This window comes from Carettochelys insculpta, chromosome 8, assembly GCF_033958435.1.
Source record: "Carettochelys insculpta isolate YL-2023 chromosome 8, ASM3395843v1, whole genome shotgun sequence".
Taxonomy (NCBI): domain Eukaryota; kingdom Metazoa; phylum Chordata; order Testudines; family Carettochelyidae; genus Carettochelys; species Carettochelys insculpta.
Genome location: NC_134144.1, coordinates 48263880 through 48285175, shown reverse-complemented (window position 1 = coordinate 48285175; position 21296 = coordinate 48263880). Strand labels below are relative to the sequence as shown.

At 38.7% G+C, this 21296-nt stretch overlaps 1 protein-coding gene across 3 annotated transcripts in view; it reads right to left on the bottom strand.

Moving 5' to 3' along the window:
- Positions 1–4780: 4780 nt before the first annotated feature.
- Positions 4781–21296, bottom strand: part of CACNB4 (calcium voltage-gated channel auxiliary subunit beta 4) — a 209873-nt gene continuing 193357 nt past the window's right edge. For 2 of the 3 annotated variants that reach the window (XM_075000752.1, XM_075000753.1), the window contains 2 exons: positions 17481–17666; positions 4781–13263 (listed from right to left, as the gene is read on the bottom strand). In XM_075000752.1, the coding sequence (XP_074856853.1) occupies positions 13003–13263; positions 17481–17666 (447 nt within the window). In that variant the 3' untranslated portion in view covers positions 4781–13002. Of the gene's footprint in view, positions 13264–16787; positions 16853–17480; positions 17667–21296 lie in introns of all 3 variants that reach the window. The other variant, XR_012646361.1, reaches the window with a different exon arrangement.

The window sequence follows — 21296 nt, the reverse complement described above, 5'->3', positions numbered from 1 at the left end:
GGCGCATTCACATATTATTTGCCCTTAGTCTGTGACTTAGAATAGTTTTCTGTTGCAGAGGGTCCAACCATGCTTCATTGACAAACTGGAAATATTCACCAAATGTGGTAATACAGGAAATTCTGGTCAATCAAAGCAGCAAAGGGTGGTGTCTGGGAACAGGGGGAGGGGTACAGAGCCATGTGTGTCTAGGAGTGAGCAAGTAAGTGCACCACTATCACACAGACCCCACACTCCTCAACGGCTCCTGCACCCCTTCACATGCAGACCCCAACTTCCACCCACACCCTGCTCCTGCCCTCTCCCTCCCAGGTTCCTTGACCCTGCAACCCAAACCCTTTGTACCCTCCTACCCAGACCACACATTCCTCTTTTAAACCATCCCCGCACCTAAATCCCCCAGCCTGCTCCTGCACCCACCCTCCCGCTGGACTCCATAGCCCAGTGAGGTTTTTTCTTCTTTTGCTTCTCACTTGTGTGGCCCCCAACTGATTTATCTATGAATCTGTGGCCCCAACCCAAAAAAGTTCTGCTAAGCATTGAAAGAAAGAGACTACTTACAGAAGTCATGGAGTCCCTGTCATTGGCAGGTTTTAGGAACAGATTAGATAGACATTTAGTAGGGATGGACTATGCAGACTTAATTATGCCTCAGGTAATGGGTAGGCTAGGTAATCCCCTGAAGTCTCTTGCACCTGTATAGCTCTATAATCCTATGAAGTTGTTTGCCTGGGTTATGGTGTGAGACAGACTATGCAGAGAGTTTCCTGGTCTCCCCATGTTGTCTGTGAGTTGCCTGGCAGCACTGGTGGATAAAACATGTTAGAATTTTACCCACAAACCTTAATCTTGTTGCACACATGCATCATTTTGCACTTATGAGTACTCTTTTTTTACATTAGTGGAATTAGTACTGGTGTAATTTTAAACATACTTTTTTGACATTTGGGACCACATTTTTAAGACATTCTGCAGTACTTGCATTCAGATTAAGTAATTCTCATCCATATATAGGTTTACATTTATAAAGTTACTAGATATGAGCATACCATGAGTTCTCTGAAAAAGGTCAGAGTTCTTGTAAATTTACCTTTGTCAACTTACCTGATGATAGGATGGGCAAAATGAAAATCAAGTGGCACATAGTTGAAAAAAACCCTGAAATTGTGATACAGCAAATTCTTTCATATCCGGCATTCTATCATCTGGAGCCCTGGGTGACATGCCTGTTCTCTCCTACAGAAAACCTCCCGACCTCATGAGGATCCTCACTAACAGCCACACTCTATACCCCAGGAACACCAGTCCTGGAACCTTTCCCTGCAACAAAGCCCGCTGCCAGCTTTGTGCACATATCTTCTCTGGAAATACCATCACTGGACCGAACCAGGTTACTCACAGAATCACGGGCACTTTCTCATGCTCCTCTACTAACATCATATATGCCATCATATGCCAACAATGCCCAGATGCTTTGTATATTGGACAGACTTCTAACTCCTTAGACAAAGGGTCAATGGGCACAAAACAGACATCAAAACACTCCAGATCCACAAACCAGTTAGTCAACATTTTAATGGAATGGGGCATTCTGTCAATGACCTAAAGGTATGTGTGTTACTGAAGAAGAATTATCACACCATTCTGGAAACGGAAGCAGCCGAGCTGGCTTTTATATTCAAATTCGGCACATTAACACATGGTTTAAATCGTGATGGGAACTTTCTGAGTCACTATAGGGGCTCGTCTCCATACTTGGCTCAATCTAATTCTTGACCTTCCCCCCCCCGACCCCTCCACTGTCTGATTTGCTCACCTTGATTATCTTTTTCTGATTTGTCCTCCTTGCTTACTGGTCTTGGTTCTCTGTGCCTTAAATATTGAGTCTGTTCTGGTCTGGCTATGGTCTAAAGAAGTGGATCTGTCCCACGAAAGCTCACCTAATAAACTATTTTGCTAGTCTTTAAAGTGCTACTTGACTGCTCTTTGTTTTGACACTCTTAAAACTTTCTCACCTCTAGCATCGAGGATAACATGAAAAATACAAAAGAATACTTACATGTAATTCTGCATTTTACATCCCATTTCACTGCAGTATCTCAAAGCACTTTAGTAATCAACAGCTCAGAGCACAATTTACGTGTTTACTTCTGGATCATGACTTGTTTGTGCCTAGTCAAACTGACTGAATTCAAATACTAACAAAACACTGTATATACAGTAAGAACTTACAAGTCAAAGTTATATCAAATGCAAGTAATATGGTTTATCTGATACTATATATTGTCGTCAACAGGAAGAGTGTTCATAACAAAAGCAGTGACAGACTATAGTTGTGTTACTGGTGATCATTATGTAATCAGACCGCCAGGAAATTGGAATAGTCCATTTCTTGCAAGTGCAGAGTATCTGTGCAAATGACCACCTCCCCTCTTTAGAGCCTTGAAAGTCTCCCAGGTTTGACAGTGGGTTCCTCTAATACAGATGTGCCCAGGCACACCAAACTGGTATATTACATCATTGTCTGACAATCCTTACACAGGCTGTGTATAGTTTCTGATGAAAGCTGTGAACTAGCTGATGGTCACTGTTATTGTGCAAAGTTGGTGTGGGAAATATTTTATGAGATATGTAAAATGTAGAATATTATGTTCCAAAATTGTTGGAGATGAAGTATGTTACCTGAGATGGGATAAGTCTCAGCTAATTCAGCTTAGAGTGAGATCAATCAACATCTTTCAGCAGGCCTGAGAGAGAGACTTAACAAAGGGCCTACAGGACAAGGCTGAAGTTAATGAAACACTCTGATTATTACAAAAGATAAAGTTTGGGACTATAAAAGGAGGAGGAACAGGAGATTTTAGCTTTGATCTGACTCTTTCCCCACATTTCCTCAAACCACACATATTTTTCTGTCATTTGCTAATTTTCTGTACTGGACTAGCTTTGGGATGTAAATTGATAAATCAGTATATCAAGGACCTAATCCAAAGCCCAATGCTGTCCATGCAAAACTTTTCAGTGACGTTAGTAGACGCTGGATTAGGCCTTAAGTAAGAGTTATTTACTCACGTATAGAATACAGAAACTGATTTTATAGTGAATTGCTTCATTTATGTGTTGCAAGCACTGTATGTCCCTGAACAGTGTATCATTCTCATTGTAGGATCAAATGTACATAATTTTTCTCAATATCATTGATTATTAACTGCACATTGTTTGTGTCACGCAAAATGTTGAACCTGAGATTAATGAAATCTTCAAACATACTAATAAATATTCCCCCATAATTCTGAATGTCTTCTGTTGTTTTTGTTGATCATTTTGAGCATTTGTTTAATATTTTAAAGACTTGTCTCACTTATGTAAGTCTTTGAGGATTAGAGGTGTGCATACACGTCAAGAACAAATGTAAAAGACTAAAGCCTTTAAGCATTATGTTTATATAGATTTTTTTCATTTATTGTAGAAAAAAATGTTATGCAGCTCATTTTTATACATCTAAATTCCATAAAACAAATCAATAGAAATTAGGATACTGTACGCATGCAATCTGCATTTTCTTTAACATTTCTGTTCACAAAAATAACACCACTTTTTTTTCCCCTTGAAAGCCACTAAAGCAGAGGGAGAGCAAAACATGCAACACTGTACACATTTGCATAGTATATTTTACCCAGCATGCCTTGTAGAATGCTACACATACAGTATCTATATAAGTAAAAATAGGAAGGGCAAATCAGCAACACAGAAAATATAAATTTGTACTCTTTTGGTTTAGTAAAGGCAATAATTTTCTCTACCATAATGGCCTCCATTGATGTAAAAGGGAAAACTCCCAGCAACGTCAAAAGAAAAAGTTTGGCCAATCATCAGAAACTGACTGGGAGGTAAACAGCCCAAGGTCCAAGGTTCAGAGTCTGGATAATTGTTTTTATCACCTTATTTTGTCATATCTATTTTTAGTGTACATACAAAATTTTATTTAGCTTGTTTCCTCTCCTATACTGTTCTCACACTAATGTAATACCACCGACTTCATGGGTGTGTACAGAAGAGAAGAATCAGGCTCACTTCAAATGTAAAGAACTTTTAGGTCTGAGCATGCAATCTTGCAATATATAAAACTCCAGGTGATTTCACTGGAAGTTTTAGGAGGGCTAGTATGGACCCTTTAGTAGCTTTTACATACCAACCCCTCTCTCCACCAGCATAATAGTATGTGAAGGCAAAAACGCTTTTATAGCCCCAAGATGTCATTTTATTGGGGATATTTTCATCACAGAACTTGGACTACAAATATGAGTAGTGGCATATTCTCCAGTCATTTACACAAAAAATATAAATTAGCACTAATTGAGACTCACTTATAGGCCGTGTCTACATGTGCCCCAAACTTCGAAATGGCCATGCAAATGGCCATTTCGAAGTTTACTAATGAAGCGCTGAAATGCATAGTCAGCGCTTCATTAGCATGCGGGCGGCAGCGGCGCTTCGAAATTGATGCGCCTTGCCGCCGCGCGGCGCGTCCAGACGGGGCTCCTTTTCAAAAGGACGTCACCTTCTTCGAAGTCCCCTTATTCCCATGAGCTCATGGGAATAAGGGGACTTCGAAGTAGGCGGGGCCCTTTCGAAAAGGAGCCCCGTCTGGACGCGCCGCGCGGCGGCAAGGCGCATCAATTTCGAAGCACCGCTGCCGCCCGCATGCTAATGAAGCGCTGACTATGCATTTCAGCGCTTCATTAGTAAACTTCGAAATGGCCATTTGCATGGCCATTTCGAAGTTTGGGGCACGTGTAGACGTAGCCATAGTCATATGATTTCAAAATTTGGGAATAGAAATAAGAGAAATGAGTACAACTTTTTTTTTTAATTTTAAAAGACTAATTTTTTTTACTGAGTTAACATCAAACAGGAATAAAATTTCATGTAAAAATCAAATTACATATGCAAATTGCAAAGCTGTAGAATAAATTGCTGGAGAAGTGTCAGGCAGCAAGTTAATCTAATGGATAATGCAGTAAAATCCACTGAAAGAGTATCAACATTCCTACTTTTTCAAAAATGCAATGGCAAATGCAACAATGGATTTCTTGTAAATTTGTGCTATTACAAATGTGCTTTTTTTCCTTGTTCTATTTTTGTATTATTGGCAAAAATATATATACTATAATTTTGTTCTGTACAATATAATGTTGTGCTACATTACTTACTTTCTAGTACTAATACAGAGTAGAAGTAATAACAAAGGGTTATTTTGGCAATAGAATGCTCTTGTTTTAATAATGTCCCAGAAAATATTTGTAAGGCATATGATAAACGGTATGCAACATTATTGGCTAGAACTTGCAAATGCTTATTATTGGGCTTAACATTACTAAGCATTATAATCAGTAGTAAGTGTTTGCAGGATCCAGCCCTAGAAAGTACAAACAGTAGCTCATTGCTGAAGAATTCTAGTGGCAGTACAAAAAGGCAATTCTACTGTGCAGCACGAAGACCAAACCAAAATGTGTCAATAGTTGTTCTTACCTTGGCCACCATAATTTCAAAGGAAACAGCTACTAGATGTACCTAAAAAGAATTATAAATTCTTACGATAATTATTTCTTTCTTCTTCCAAAACACTTCATTTGGATTACAAGAATTGAAGAAAGGAGGAGTAAACATAAGCAGATTCCACAAATCAGAAAAATATGTTTGCCTCTATCATTTGTAACAAACTTTTGATCATAGATAGAGTGTATAGCCCTTTGTCCAAATTCATTCACTTAGATATTTTCTATTATGTCAAAATGTACCATTATTTTTTTATATAGAGTATGCTGGGCTTAAATAATCATAGAACAAGGCTAAAATGGATGATTACTCTTAGAAAGGTTATTCCTTTTTGGCAGGAGATGTCACCAAATTTGCACTTGGCTAGGCAACAACTGTATTTTGTAGAACCATTACTGTCAGCTGAACTACTATTTAAAGGAATGAGAGATTACTGGAGCAAACTTGATTATAACTGAACCTATTTAGCCAAACTAATAATGCAAATTGGGAAACATAACCCAATATCAAACGACAGGGTCTTGAGGATAAACAGGAGTTTGTATAAATCAGATTTTGTTGTACACAACTTTGCATCCAATTTGTCATTCACCATTCAGGATATGTATTCCTCTTTTTTAAAAAAATTCAAGATCATGAAATCACAGCTAGGTTTTATGATTGCTGAATCCAAAACCTATATATGAGCAAAGGTTAGATTTAATTAATTCCTATACAAAGAAAATGGACTGATCTGTTAACTAACAGCCCTAGTTTACTCAAATAACTAAAATAAAATAATGGTGTCTGTCCAGTGTGTGCTTCTGCAAATCATACAGAGGAACACTAGTGAGACTGAGAGGCCCAGGAAAGTTCAAAGAAGGATGTGAAACTGAGACCAAGGTGAATTCTGGATATTTTCTCTGAAACTGAACTAGAAGTTATGGACCTGTGTATCCTATGGTAACTACCACTATCTTGCATGTCTATAGCAGCAGGTAGCATGTGGCACAGAAAAGAACTGCTGTAAGCACTCGTTCTCCTGTAGTTTCTTGTTCTTACCTTCCTCCCTACTTGTAATCATTACTCTCATAAATCCTACCTTAAAACAGAGCAAAGAAAGGATGAAATACTCAAACCTTAATTGTTAAAGGAGCTTTAAAACCTGGAAGAAAATCCAGGGTATGTGTACTCTACAAACCTGAGTTGACCTATATTAGGTCAATTTACAGTCCCCACAGTAATTACAGCTATGGTGCATGTCCCCACTACCCTCCTTGGATCAATGGTGCATATCCTGACCAGGAATGCTTCCACTGACCTAAGTGGACTGTATGAGGAGCTGGCAGCTGAGTGTCTCAGCAATGCCAGCAGCCTCGTTGGCCCACAGGTACCAGGTTTCTCCACAGACTCCCCTGCTCAGAGTGTGGGGGAAAGCACTCAGCACATCTCACTCTGTTCCCAACCAGGAGCAAGGAAGGTGCACAGGGTTTTCCACTAGGGTTACCATATCTGTCCTTTCAAAAAAGAGGACACCCCTGAGAGGGAGAGTATGTGTATGAGTATCTACCAATTCACGTCGTATTAATGTGTTACAGTATGTATATGTAACAGCAACGAAGGGTCGTGTGGCACCTTATAAACTAACAGAAAAGTTTTGAGCATGAGCTTTCGTGAGCACAGACTCACTTCATCAGTATGTACATGGTACGTTAATACAACGTGAGTTGGCAGATACTCGTACAAACACACTCCTTATCAGGGGTGTCCTCTTTTTCATATGGTAACCCTACTTCCCACTCACCTTTCCCTGCCAGGAGTGGGAAGAAGTCATCAAGGTCTACTCACTGCCAGGAAACAGAGTCCATCTGCCCTTCTTGCTCCCCTGCACCCCCCCACTCTCATCTGGAGCCAGGAAGCCTCATCAATTGATGAGGCTGGCAGGCTCCTCACAGTGTGTGGGAGTGGGGGCTTCTCACCCTAGCTCTAGCCAGAAGCAGAGTCCAGCTGTCAAGCTCTCCAGGGGAGCATGGGCATTCTTGTCAGTCTCACCACTCCTGCTGTGAAATTTACAAGACAACACAGACATGGCATTGCTTTAAAGAACCCAACCTAATGCCTCTCGTGGAGGTGGAGTTATGATGTTGATTTCCTTACATCAATTGAAGGAAAGTTTGTAGTGTTGACACTGACATAAGGTTGATATCAGCTGCCTTATATCACCTAGTTGTAATGTAGTCCAGCCCTTAGTCAAGTGTATTTCCACTTGCAGCAAAGCCAACACTAACATTCTGAGTATGTTTTACTGTCATATGTTAAATGAAGACCCTGGACATTTCTCTAAACTTAGATGCACCTGCTTTGTAGCTGGCTTTATCAGTTTAAATCAGAAATATACAAAATCAGAACCCAGTTCAGTGACCTCTAGCAAAGAGGTAGCATAAATAGCAAAAGTTATTGCTATAAAACTACTTTTGCTAACTTAGCACAAAAACAAGAAGTCAGGGTACAGCTTCCACTGACTTTCATGAGAAACTTAACTTTTGAGAGCAAAATCTAAGTCCAGTGGCCATGATGTACGTGTACAGAGTAAGCCAATAAACTCAACAGAAAGCTTTGTTTACAAAATGGTTGCATGATATAGGCCATAGTGAATAGTAACAGAGAGATAGCTGTGCTAGTCTATATACTACAAAAACAAAAAAACAATCCAGTAGCACTTTAAAGACTAATAAAATAATTTATTAGTTGATGAGCTTTCGTGGGACAGACCCACCTCTTCAGATCAAAGCCATACCAGAACAAACTGCGGGTCTGTTGAAGTGGGTCTTTGCCCACCAAAGCTTATGCTCCAAAATATCTGTTAGTCTATAAAGTGCCACAGGACTTCTTGTTGTTCTTGAAGATACATACTAACACAGCTACCTCTCTGATACCAATTTACAATTGCCTGTCCCTTGGGAAAAATGTTTACGTAAATAGTAAGGGAGATGAAAAAAATGTGTAAAATTAAAAATAATAATTCAAGTTTAAAGGGAACAATTACAGTTCTTATAAATGTGCGCTATATTTTCAAATTAATTGGTTCTTCAATTACAGTCTGGCAAATGAATGCATTGAAGCATACTGTCTTCAGATGACTGGGTCACTGAGAGCGTCATATCAGCATGGGCAATCACTGCCTATATTATCATTAACCACAAAGTCTTAAATAAAAAAACATAAAATAACGAAGAACTTTCAACATTTTATGAACATTTCTAAACAAATACTTGTATATATACTGGAGCTTAACAGTAGAACCCTGATCATTACTATAATGAGATTATAATAATCATGAGAAATTATAGCAGGTTTAGAAAAATTATTCTTATTCCTATTCATTCAGGACTATATTAATTTCACTACTTCACATAAAGCCATTTTATAAAAAAGCCTCAAAGAAATGGCTGGATAACATTGTGGAAGTTCTAACACATGGTTTATACTATGAATTTAAATGGCCTTAATCATCATTGCAGCTCTTATTTCTCTTGTCTCTTAAAAATATTGTAAGATTCCCAATAGCATTTACCCACAATGAAACATATTTTATATAAATATATACTTTGAGTGTATCTCCCTCCAAAATAGAGGCAAGAAAACAAAACAAAACAAGTAAACCTTGATGATATTTAAATAATACAATGAGGGAGTATAAATCATACCAAAAAAGGAAAGTAAACTTAAAATAAACCTGCAGAATTAAGGTAAACATTCAACAGTTTCCTTCAAGACATATACATATACTCCTTTTAGCATATTGTTTTCATAAGAACATTAAACAAAAATGGTTTTGGCACTTCAGACAATGCAGTGGGTGGATTTTGTGCATGTGTGTTCTGTGGATCTTTCCCTTTATTAGCATGACATGGAAGACTTTAAAACAAGGCTCCAAAAGGCTTTTAAAATAAATGACAACTTTGTCTCTCAAATGATACAGCAGTAATCTTATTTATCAGAAAACATGTTAGAGGTGCTGCAGCTACCTGTCATAAAATGCAAACATCTTCAAGCAGCTAATGATTTGATCCCTAATGCTACTACAGAATAAAGATAACAACTGTCTAATCTAGGGTTATACATTTCAGTGCATTCTTTGCAATTAATACATTAATGCACACAAAAAAGAAACTGTCAAAGCTTATAGAAGATATTAGGCAAAACATTTTTCTTTCTCATGCAGATGTGTGCTGTACATGTAACAAAGATTTATAAAAATTATTGGAGAATGTTCCACTGTGCTATAGCATAAAATATTAGAAATGGCACCATATGCCATCATTATGGGAGCTGATCCTGCTTTAGTTCCACAGGCCAATCTCTCACTGAGATCCCTGGATGTTTAGTTGGAAAAAGGGGACCTGGAACTCACTCTACAGGTTAATTTTTAACTTCATTACTCCAATATATTTTATGTTTTAGTTGTTTACAATTGGCACAACTGAATCATCTAGTGACAGACCATTGGAGGCTTCTTTTATGCAGTAAACCTGTCCAAAAAGCCAAAGTTGCTTCCATTATCTTTTGCTGCTACAGACATGTCTTATATTTCATTGTACCAGATATGCAATGAACTACATTTCTAGTTGTCAACACCGAGCAGATACATTCATCAGGCTTACCAGCAGGGAAAAATATCAAAAGCATCTTTGCTAATTGGTCCAGAAAGCAGAAAACTTCATAACGCTCAGGAAATTTGTTCAGTACTGCATGCTTGTATAGCCTACCACTTCGGAGGCTTTGGGAAAGAAACAGGGAAATATAAAAAAAATTAATTGCTTTCATTTTCAGAAAACAGTTTTGACACAAACCAGCATAAAACAATATTTTACACATAGTTCTGTCAATTTTAGAAAATGCATGAAGTGTCTGGGGCATTTTAGAAAGCATCTATGCTTGAAGAAACCAGTGTGTTGTACAAAATGATTACAATAATTATTTCAATCATATTGGACATAAGGCTTCACTGAGAATGTAAGACATAAGGGCTAATTACATAAATGTATCCATTTAAAAAAACTGAAGTGTCTATAGGTGAAGAGCAGTGTTCATTAGAAGTAAGGCAGCAACATTTCCAGACTTTATCATAGTTCTTTGAATTAAAAATGTCAGCTACATAATTTTACAGCGAGCAGATCTTCTGGGGTCTAATAAGTTTTTATTACAATTTATATCTTTACTTTATAAATTACTGGGGTTTTGAAAAAAATCTACTTTTATCAATAACATTTAATCAATGTAATTATAGAGGGTTCTTATGCAATGCTAAAACATTCAGACATTCAAAGATGGAGACTGAAAAATGTAATGTGAAGGTAGCCAATTGTGTGGAAATGTAAGTACAGTACAGGTTGAACCTCTCTGGTCCAGCACTCTCTTGTCCAGCATAATTCGTAATCTGACATGATCTAGTTAGCTGGACAACCATTTAAAATGGGGGTGGCCAAGTTTCCTGGGGATTTATTTATAGCCACCAGTCCTGGCTCTCCGTGTTCTGTGCTGTTATTTAGCTCTAATTTATCCCTAAATATCTTCTAAGAGCCCAGTAAGCAGTGAAAAGCTGTGCCTACATGAGAGCGTTTTGTCTACAGAAGAGGCCTTCTGTCAACATAACTCAGGGAGCATCTACACACAAAGTGTTCTGTTGACAGAGTTTCAACAGAACTCTGCATTTGTCTTGACAGTGTTATCCCTTGAAAAGTTAAGGAATAATGCTTCTGTTGACAGAGAGGGCTTCCGGTTCACTGGGCAGCCCTGTTTGCAGAGCTTCCGATCAGCCATTCTGTCAACAGACAACAGGGCAGCCTGGCTGCTCTCTGCCAACAGAGTGGATTGCTCTGTCTATCTGCTTTTGTGTGTAGGTGCACTCTGTTGACAAACATTACTGTTGACCGATATTTCAAAGTGTTGATAATGTTACTAGACAATATTGACCTCCTGTGGTCCAGCAAAGTCTCTTGTTCGGTAACCATCAGGTCCCAAGGATGCAAGATTAGAGGTGTTCAACCTGTATGGCTATGCCTAGATTACAGCAATTTGTTGGCAGAAGTTTTCGTTGGAATGTATCTTCCCAACAAAACTTCTGTCAACAGATCAAGGCCAAATTGCCAAGCGGATTGTAAGAGCAATCCGCTCTGTTGACAGAGTGTGGCTGGACTGCCCAACTGCTCTCTTGACAAAACGGCCAACCAGAAGCACAGCAGACAAGGCTGCCTGGTGTCCTGGAAGCCCTGTCTGTTGAGAGAAGCCACCTCCAACATCCAGACCGGCTTTCTGTTGACAGATCTTTGTTGACAGAGGTGCTATGCCTCGTGGGGAGCAGGATAAGACTGTCAACAAAAGAGCTGCATTCTGTTGATTTACTGTTGATAGAACACCTTGGGAATCAGGATGCTACCTGGGTTTTGTCGACAAAACCCTCTACTGTGACATAGCCCATATGTGGTCCATGTGTAGGTTGGTGAATGGTTCAATTTCCATCTAACAATGTGGAGCATTAAGAATAGGAGAAAAAGCATCACACCTCTCCTGTTTGACATTGGATTTTCTGATGAGGAACCAATAAAAGACCAGCCACATTTTCTCAAACTCTCGTCATCCTTGTGTAACCCACACTTGATAGGCTTGGATTTCTTCCATACTCCTACCACTAATCCCTTCCACGTTGCTTAAGTTCCTGTCATCATCACTGATGACAACAGAAGTATTAGTACTTATGAAACAAAATTTAAAAATTCGGTGCAACATACATGTCAGGAGAAAAAAAATAAGGACATTTTCTGACCTGAAAGTTCTTGTAACTGCTGAATTAATTTGTGACATTTGGCACTAGAGATGCTTTGCATTTGGTCAGTCTGAAAAGCCATTTTGGAAATGTGAATATACATTAAAATATCTTTACTCTAGCTTCCTTCAAAAAATACTGCAGCTGATTTTTGGCTGATAGTAATTTAGTAATTTTCTATTTCTTCGCCTGCATTTTTTAAATGATTGCAACTTGTTCAAGTCAACTTTCCAGTCAGTTCACCCAAATTCCAACAAGAATTGGTTTATAAATTGGTTCCAACTGGAACTGGTCATTTGGAATTTCCAGGACAGGAAATTATTTTATATGTGCCTTGAGATAAGTACCCTAAATTACAAACTGATGTGTTTAATAGCTAACAAGGAAAAAAGGTACTGCTATAAGTGCAAATGTTGTACTAAAATATCCAGTATGATTGGGCAAGCTAATTTTCTCCTAACCATCGGGCCATGGTGAATTTCTTCCCCTCCTTCCTTCTTTTTTAAGCATAAAATGACAGCAGCTAGTAACTAGAGTAAAACCATGTCACACCTGCTAAATTAAGATGATTAGCTTTTCTAAGATATGTTATGGCAAGTTGTCAACTAATGAATGCTATTTTTCCCAGGTTCTTATACTCAAAGCCTATGTCGTGAATCATGGCTATATCCTCCAGGCGATCCTCGGTGCCTATATGATTTGTAAGTGTCCTGGTAAGAGTCAGAATATTCTTCTTCCACAAGTGGGTAATGATCTCGACTGTGTTGGGAACTGGAAGACAAGCGGTTCCTGCTCTTCCGAGCCCTTTCATTGTGATAATTTTCATCAGATGTCATTAGACTTCTTCGTTCAATTGGAGAGTTCTCAGTAGAATGGTTGCTATGTCTCATACGCTGGCTCTAAAAATGACAACGAATAGAAGGATTAATGCTATTATAATTCTATTTCACCAATTGTAAGTTAGTTGGGAGCCTCAGTTTGAGGTCCTTCAGAATCCATCCACTTTTGTAATTCCCTATGAATACTAAAATTTATTTGTGATGGGACATGGGTGTGAGAATGATCTGAATTCCAAAACTGATAGGAGACCAAATGCAATATACTACAATGTATTTTTATGATATTCTTATATGCAATCTTACAAAATTTTACAGAGCAGTTTCAGTAAGAATTGACTAGCAGAGCAATTCAGAGCACAGTATTTATCAGTTCTTTTCTCCAGTCATGAACATAACATTCATATTTATATTTTGATTCCTTGTAGAACCTTGTGATAATCAGTGCATTTTATAGAAGCTTTCTGAAGAGGATCTTCCCAAAAGGTGAGGTTCATTACACTTTATTTAAAAAAATTTAAACTGCAAGCTAATAGTGTATGACCACAGAATTTATGTGACGTATAGCTGAAACAGAAGTTAAATGATTTTTATAACTAAAATGTAATAAAGATTTCAAGTAATTTGCACAGACCCAAGACCATTTACCGGGTAGGGATTTGGCCTTTGTTGTCCTTGTGTTTTCATTGTGAGGGGTTAACATTTAACCATGTGTAGTCATATGATCAAAATTAGTTCACATTTTTGCCTCTAAAATAGTGCAGTGGCGCATATCTATATAATAAAATTCCATTCAGTGTCATCAGACATGGTCTTTTATTACCACTGTTTTCTTTCATTTCTCCTCACAACCATCTTTAACAGAAATTCAAAAGGGTGATCAAGCTTCAGCTTAGCTGATTCTTTTTTCTCTTACCATTTTGCATTCAATATTCTGATCCAAAGGCTAATAATGAAATACTACTACAGGCTGAACCCTCTAATCCAGAACTCTCTCATTCTGCAACATCTGTAGTCCAGAATGATTTAGTTAGCCAGACGACCACTTATGGGTGTGGCTAAGTCTTCCACAGTCCTATAAGTTTGTTTATAGCCACCAGTCCAGGCTCTCAGGGTTCTGTGCTGTTATTTAGCTGTAATTTATCTCTAAATGTCTTCTAAGAGCCCAGTAAGCAGTGGATGTGTTGGTAATGCTGCTGGACAATACTGACCTCCCATCTTCCGCCAAATTCCCTGATCTGGCACTGGTCAGGTCCTGAGGGTTCTGGATTAGACAGATTCAACCAGTACTATGTGTGCATTTTTATGATCTGAGATTTGTATCCATAGGAATTCTACTCTATAGTCCTCTCAATCCAGAAATACTTTCTGATGGCATCTAATTTATGAAGTTTTTCTAGTATAGATCTACTTTTCACCTCTATGAGCTAAGCTGTTTTAATGCTGTAATTCATAGACAAGTATTATGCTATCCCAAAGATTCTGTCAGTGCTTTTTTAAAAAAGAGGTGCCGTTACTCAGCTGGCTCCCTGCCCACTCCTCACAAGCAATCCCATGGCTGGGACTGCCAAGGTGCCAGCACTCACTACTGACAAATACTGGCACGAAAAAGCATCGGATTTTGTTATTCCACATTGTTCCAATAATTTGTATTGCAGCAAAGTCCTCCTCCATTGCCAGGCTATTATTTCACTTATTCTTTAGTAGATCTTATCACATTGTGCATATGCTAATCATAGTTTTTATTTTAATTTAATGTATTTTTATTTTTGGTTAATATATCTTCTTATTTAACTTCTTACAACATCTCTGCAATTTATATCTGTGAATATATCTTTTCCCTCCCTGCAGTTAATTTGTAATATATGTCCCTTTCTTTAGGGGATACAAAGATCTTCTTGTATTACTGGCTTGATTTTGTAGTTATTCTGATCTCAATCTCATCACCTCTTGGTGGCATGGAATATATTCAATGTGAGTTCATGGCTGTAGGTGTAGTGCAAAAGATAAGACATAATCTCATCATGCAAGAGTGTTTCATAAACCACATCTGGCCTCACTTGACCAGTTTCATTCAAACTGGGTACTGGAGAGCTGTAAACATTGATCTTCCACCACTTGAGCCAAAGGTCTTAAGTCTATTAGCTGTAACTTTCAGACTCCAGCCTGGTGTGTGGATGAGCCACTAGAGGGTAACAAAAATCTATGCACTAAATGTGGTTGCAATGGCATATGGGTAATACTTGACATAAGCTCCGTTTGAATTTTACATATTTGTAAGTTACATTGTATCTTGAGCTTCAGACTGGCATCTGCATAAAATGTAAATAAGTGTGTGCAATGAAACTATTAAAATTGTGCATGCAGTCTTCAGTTTTGTTTCTCCTGGACTTGAGTGCATAAATGAACACCCATATTGCATTTAAACAGGGTTTTGGCTTTTTTATGTTCAGTTTTCTAGGTAACTTAAAGGTAATAGAGCTGATAAAGACAAGGAAAAAATTCAAAAGCGCTTAATGTATTATAGTAAATTCTTAACGTAGCATAAGCTTCTAAATTATTTTAATTCCTAAAGTATGTGTACGTATTTCAAGCACCTTATGATGTTAATTCTTTAAGTTGGCAAATGTCTTCAACGTAGTGTATGGCATCAGCATTTGAGATTATGTAAATCCTTAATGTGACACAACTATGTCAACCCAACTCTCTAAAAAGGCTAACACACTTACACGGCATTGTGAACCAAATCATGTAGTTTTTCCTGCAACATAATAAACTCAGGGTGAAGCCTATAAGTCAGATAGCTATCACGATTTAAGCCTTCACAATTTGGCTAAGGTGGATATTCAAAGACAATGCATAGACCTCATGCTGGCTCCTTCCACAAGGGTAATCATTATTTTCTGTGTAAATTTTCCTTATGCAAGTGGAGAACCATGTCACTGTCACCATCAGTGCCTACTGACTAGATGTAAACAAATATGGTGGAAAAATGCTATAGGTAGCCATAATTATTTAAATGGATTTACAATATGAATGGATGGCAAACTGAAATGTTAAAGTTAAGTGAGCATGAAAACATTTTACAATTGTTCACGTGATCACTAATACTAGTAATGCTAATGCACTCATCCAATCAGGGAAAACAATACCATGCAATTTATTGTGCCTAACAGAACTAAGCTACCTGGTGAAAAAGATTATTATCAAAAGCTGTCTACATGCAGTCAACTGCACAATTAATCCATTCAGTAATTTTATATATTTACTGAATAAATTTGAATAATTAACTTGCATGTTGAATTACTTTATTCACAAATAATGATCTGCTTCCAAATACTCTATAAGCAAAGCAGAGGTTAAATTTTTCAAGTGAATTATACATTACAAATTATTTGCTCATCTCTATTGTTGACACATATTAGCAAGTGCACATTCCTTAAAAGTCACACACACATGCAGAGCTCTTTCTGAAACTTTCAGAATTAAGGAAACTATTCACTTCATTCACTCCTGGTCTTGCATCTTCAAACATTTATAACTGTTATTGTTAAAAAGTATTTTTCCAAACTTAGTAAAGCACGTACTTCTTATTAAGGACTATTTACATGCCACGTTTGAAGTTTCAAAGTTCGCCGTTTTTGAGCTATCCCTGTGAAAAAAAATGGTCAGAATTTTTTTTCAATGGGAAAAAATGTATTTTATTTACACTCAATGAACTCAAACAGAGGAAAGGGATTTTGCTGAAAATTTACCCTGTGCCAACCATGGAAAATTTGGGCCCATAAGATGAATGTCATGAAAAGTTATGAGCATGTGACAATGGGGTGAAAAGGGTACAGAATAAAATCTGCAACCTTAACTATGGCATTTCTTACCAGCATAACTGCTATCACATTTTACATGCTTATTTTCAGCCTGAAAGACACTTAATTCTAAGCATACTTTCTCACATAATAAGATGGAATTTTTGTTACATAGCTAAAATAGCCTTTGACAGAGTGCCAGTTATTTCAGTTTATTCCTTATGCCAAAAGGAGTTAGGGGTATTGTATTCCCCGTTAAACCAAAACTAGTCAGAATGTCAGTGCACTCCAGCAATAAAATGTTTCTCTGTTGAATCAGGGGGTCTATTTTGTTTTCTTACTGTTGACAGTAAGCAAATAATAATTAATGAACTAAATACAGGACACAGTTTATGAAACATATTGTTCTCTTTTCCTTTAAAGAATAAAACTGACCTGTACTGGTGACTGGGGGGCCAAGATTCATATTCGTACCTGTAATCCAGAGATTGCAGTAGGGTATGGTGAAAGTGCAGTAGATCCTAGGTTTCTTCCAAGAAGAGGAGTCATAGGTGCGGTACTGGTGGTATGTGTAGCACGCCAGTATGCCTCTAGGTATTCTGCCAAATGTTCACATGCATCCTCAAGCTGGTTTTCATCCAAAATGACATCAAACATTTCCTATTCATAAAAAGAAAATGCTAGCTTAGTGTTACTTCATGGCCAGAAAAAGGGGAACATCCAAATAACTCTAAATTCACAGAAATGATGAACTGCAGTGGATCTCAGTTGGTTATCTAATCCAGTCCCCTGCACTCGAGGCATGACTACATAATAACCAGACCATCCCTGACAGGTGATTCTCCAGCCTGTACTTAAAAGTCTCCAATAGAGAGCGATTCCACAACCTTCCTAGATAGTGTGCTCCAGTGGTTAACTACCCTCACAGTTAGAAAGATTTACTTAATGTCTAGCCTAAATTGCCCTTGCTGCAACTGAAGTCCACTATTTGTTGTCCTGTTCTCTGTAGTTAAAAACAATTTACCATGCTCCTCTTTAAAACAATATTTTACATACTTGATGACTGTTTCTCCCCACCTATCATCCCATCTGCACCTCTATACTAAACAAACACAGCATTTTCAATCTTTCCTCATATGTCGTGTTGTCTAGATCTTTAGCCATTTTTGTTGCTCTTGTGTGGACTTTCTCCAGTTTGTTCATGACTTTCCCAAAGGCTGGCCAGAACTGAATACACTACGCCAACTGAAGCCTTATCAGTGGTGAGTAAAAGAACTACTTCTCATACAGAGCTTACAATGCCCCTGCTAATACATCCCAGAATGTTAACTGGATTTTTTTGGTTTTGCTTTTGTTTTTTGTAACAGCATTCATCGTTGAGTCATATTGGATTTATGGTTCATTGTAACCCCCCAATCTTTTTCTGTAGTACTTCTTCCTAGGCAGTTATTTCCCATTCTGTATTTGTGCAATTGATTATTTTTTAAGCATTTGTCCTTATTGAGTTTCATCCTATTTATTTCAGACCATTTCTCCAGTTTGTCCAGATCATTTTGAATTCTAATCCTGTCCTCCAAAGCATTTGCAGCCCCTCCTCATTGGAATCAGCCACATACTTCAAGTGTACTTCAGCACAATCATCCAAATAATTTACAAAGATACTGAACAGAACCAAACCATTCTAATTGTTTTAGATGTAACATGGTGAGCAGAACTGGGGGTTACAGAGGAAACCAGTGAGATACAGGGCCCAAGCCAAGGTTCACAAATGCCAGTGGTAACCTTTCAGTTACTTCTATTGCTCTTTGGATCAGGCCCAAGCTGTCAAAGTTGTAGGACTCCATTAACAACTTCTCCTTATCCCTGCAATGTAAGAAACTATCCCAAACCAAAACATGAACTGTAACAACTTCTGTCTCTGAGGAAACCTCATCTGGTTTTGAACCTTGAGGCTGACTCATATCCAGAACCATAGGACATGGTGGGCAGGCTGCCCCAGGCCCCACGCTTGTGAGCACCTGCAGCAGCCGCCCCAGCCATCCTATGGACAGAAGGGAGGATGATTACCTGGGACAGGATCAATAGCAGTGGACTGCAGCAACAGGGATTGCCTCCTACCCTGCCCCCCACCCCACTCATCCTCCCTCCCCCAGCTCACCATGCAGTGCAAGCAGGAGCCTGCACTGCTCTGCTGCATTCTCCTGGCCTGCTGACCCCCATTTCTCCACTGCAGTGGGAAGCAGACTCTACTGCCAGCTGCCTGTGGAGAGCCGGGCTCAGTGGACTGGGGCAAAGCAGTTTGCCGCTATGTGGCTTGGTGAATGGGGGTGAGGGAGGCTGGAGGTTGAGTCTGCTGCTGTGCCCTGCCCTAGTTAATCCCTAGGCTAGTTAGGGAAGGGCTCGGGGGGGGCAGAGCCGGAGTCGGGAAGAGGCAGAGCCCTTGGCATGGGAGGGGCTGTTAGGGGCCTCACACCAAGGGCACCGGGGGGGATGCCCCAAGCCTTTTTGTCATCCCCCCCATTCCCCTGGCATGGCCCTGCTCATATCTCTATGATAAATAAAATCCTGAATCTGTACTCAGATCTGGAATTGAACTGTGTAGCTGAAGAACATCTATTTTAGTTCATGCAATTTACAGTTATATTAGCATTGACATTTCTACTTAGCATAACTGCTAAAGTTGTGGACATACAGCTGTTCAAACACTCACAACTTGGAATTCTGTCTACAGCATCTACTTATGATGTTTTTGCATTGCCTAACTGCCTTCATTTATACCTATTTGTCTAGATGGCTCTGTGCCTGTTTTCAAATTGGAGAGGCCTTATAGTTGGATTCCTACCTCACACAGAAGCTCATTCACTGGTGACAGTACTTAACCACCAGCACATGTACCTCAATATGCTACCTCAGACTTGCTGTTACTTATATGCCACACAAAATACATTTACTGGTGAATGCAAAGGAATGTAGAAAACAGAACTTTTGTGTCTTTCTGGCTGCATATAAACTGCCCTGTTGGGAGCTTGTATTTTCATATGCTATCAACACTGGAAGTGGCTCAGAACTGCACTAAGTGAGTGAATTTTTATGACTTGCAAAATAGGCAAAATAAAATGAATGTCCATTTTCTGACAAAAACATTTTCAGGAATATTCACAAATTCAGTCCATTGAGAAAACTCAGCATTTTCAACAGTGAAGTTTTGCACCTGTTCTTTCCCCTTCACTTTGAACTCAGTGGGACAATACACCATGGAACTCTAGCAGGAAATAAAATGAGGACTATACTGTGAAGTTGTTACAGTGGTTGGGCCAATAAAAAGATACACACAAAACCACATACTACTCTACCTCTCCACACACATACATCTAAATAGACATGTAATTTCACAATATGTATGAAGCTAATATCCATATGGTAAATTGTTTCATCTGATGCCTGCTCACTAATCCAGTCCCCATGACTTCTTCCTTTAATTTCCATTTTAATTTTTAATCAACTAGCTTGATAAATGTTTCCTCCTCCTCCCTACGAAAGTAGAATTCAAAGCCCTCTTCCTCCCAGCAACAACTCAAATACGTGAAACAGGAAGACTGATTGAAACCCATCCTGGACAAAACTGAGTGCCAGTCTAGTGACAGCCTCTCCATAGATAAAACCAAGTAGGAACAGAGAGAAAGTGCTAGTCTATATACTATCAAAACAAAAAAGCAGTCCAGTAGCACTTTAAAGACTAACAGAATAATTTATTAGGTGATGAGCTTTCGTGGGACAGACCCACTTCTTCAGATCATAGCGATACCAGAAAAGACTTGTTTTGATAGATAAAAATGGCCCAACATTACAGCTAATTATTCTGCAGCCCTGTAGAACTATATAGGGCTTGTCTACACTACCTCCCTACTTTGAAGGAGTTTACTGAGTTTATTAATTAATTAATTAATTATTAAACTTCGAAGTGCTGGCTTGCGTCTAGCCATGGCTAACCCGCCAGTACTTTGAAGTGCCCGGGGAATGCACACTCCTCAGGAGTAAGGGGACTTCAAAGTACCCTGGGAAATTCGAAGTACTGGCTGGTTAGCCGCAAATAGACGCAAGCTGGCACTTCGAAGTTTAAAAGGCTTTCTGCAGCTCTTTGCGCAGATTTGGGGGCTCTCTTTTTTCTCCCTGAAGTCTGCTGGCTCTCAAAACGAAATATGCTGAGCCAACTCTACAAAATCAAGCATGAAGTGGAAACTTTTCTCCAAGGGCAGAAAAAAAAATTGTACGATGCCTCCACAGACTAAA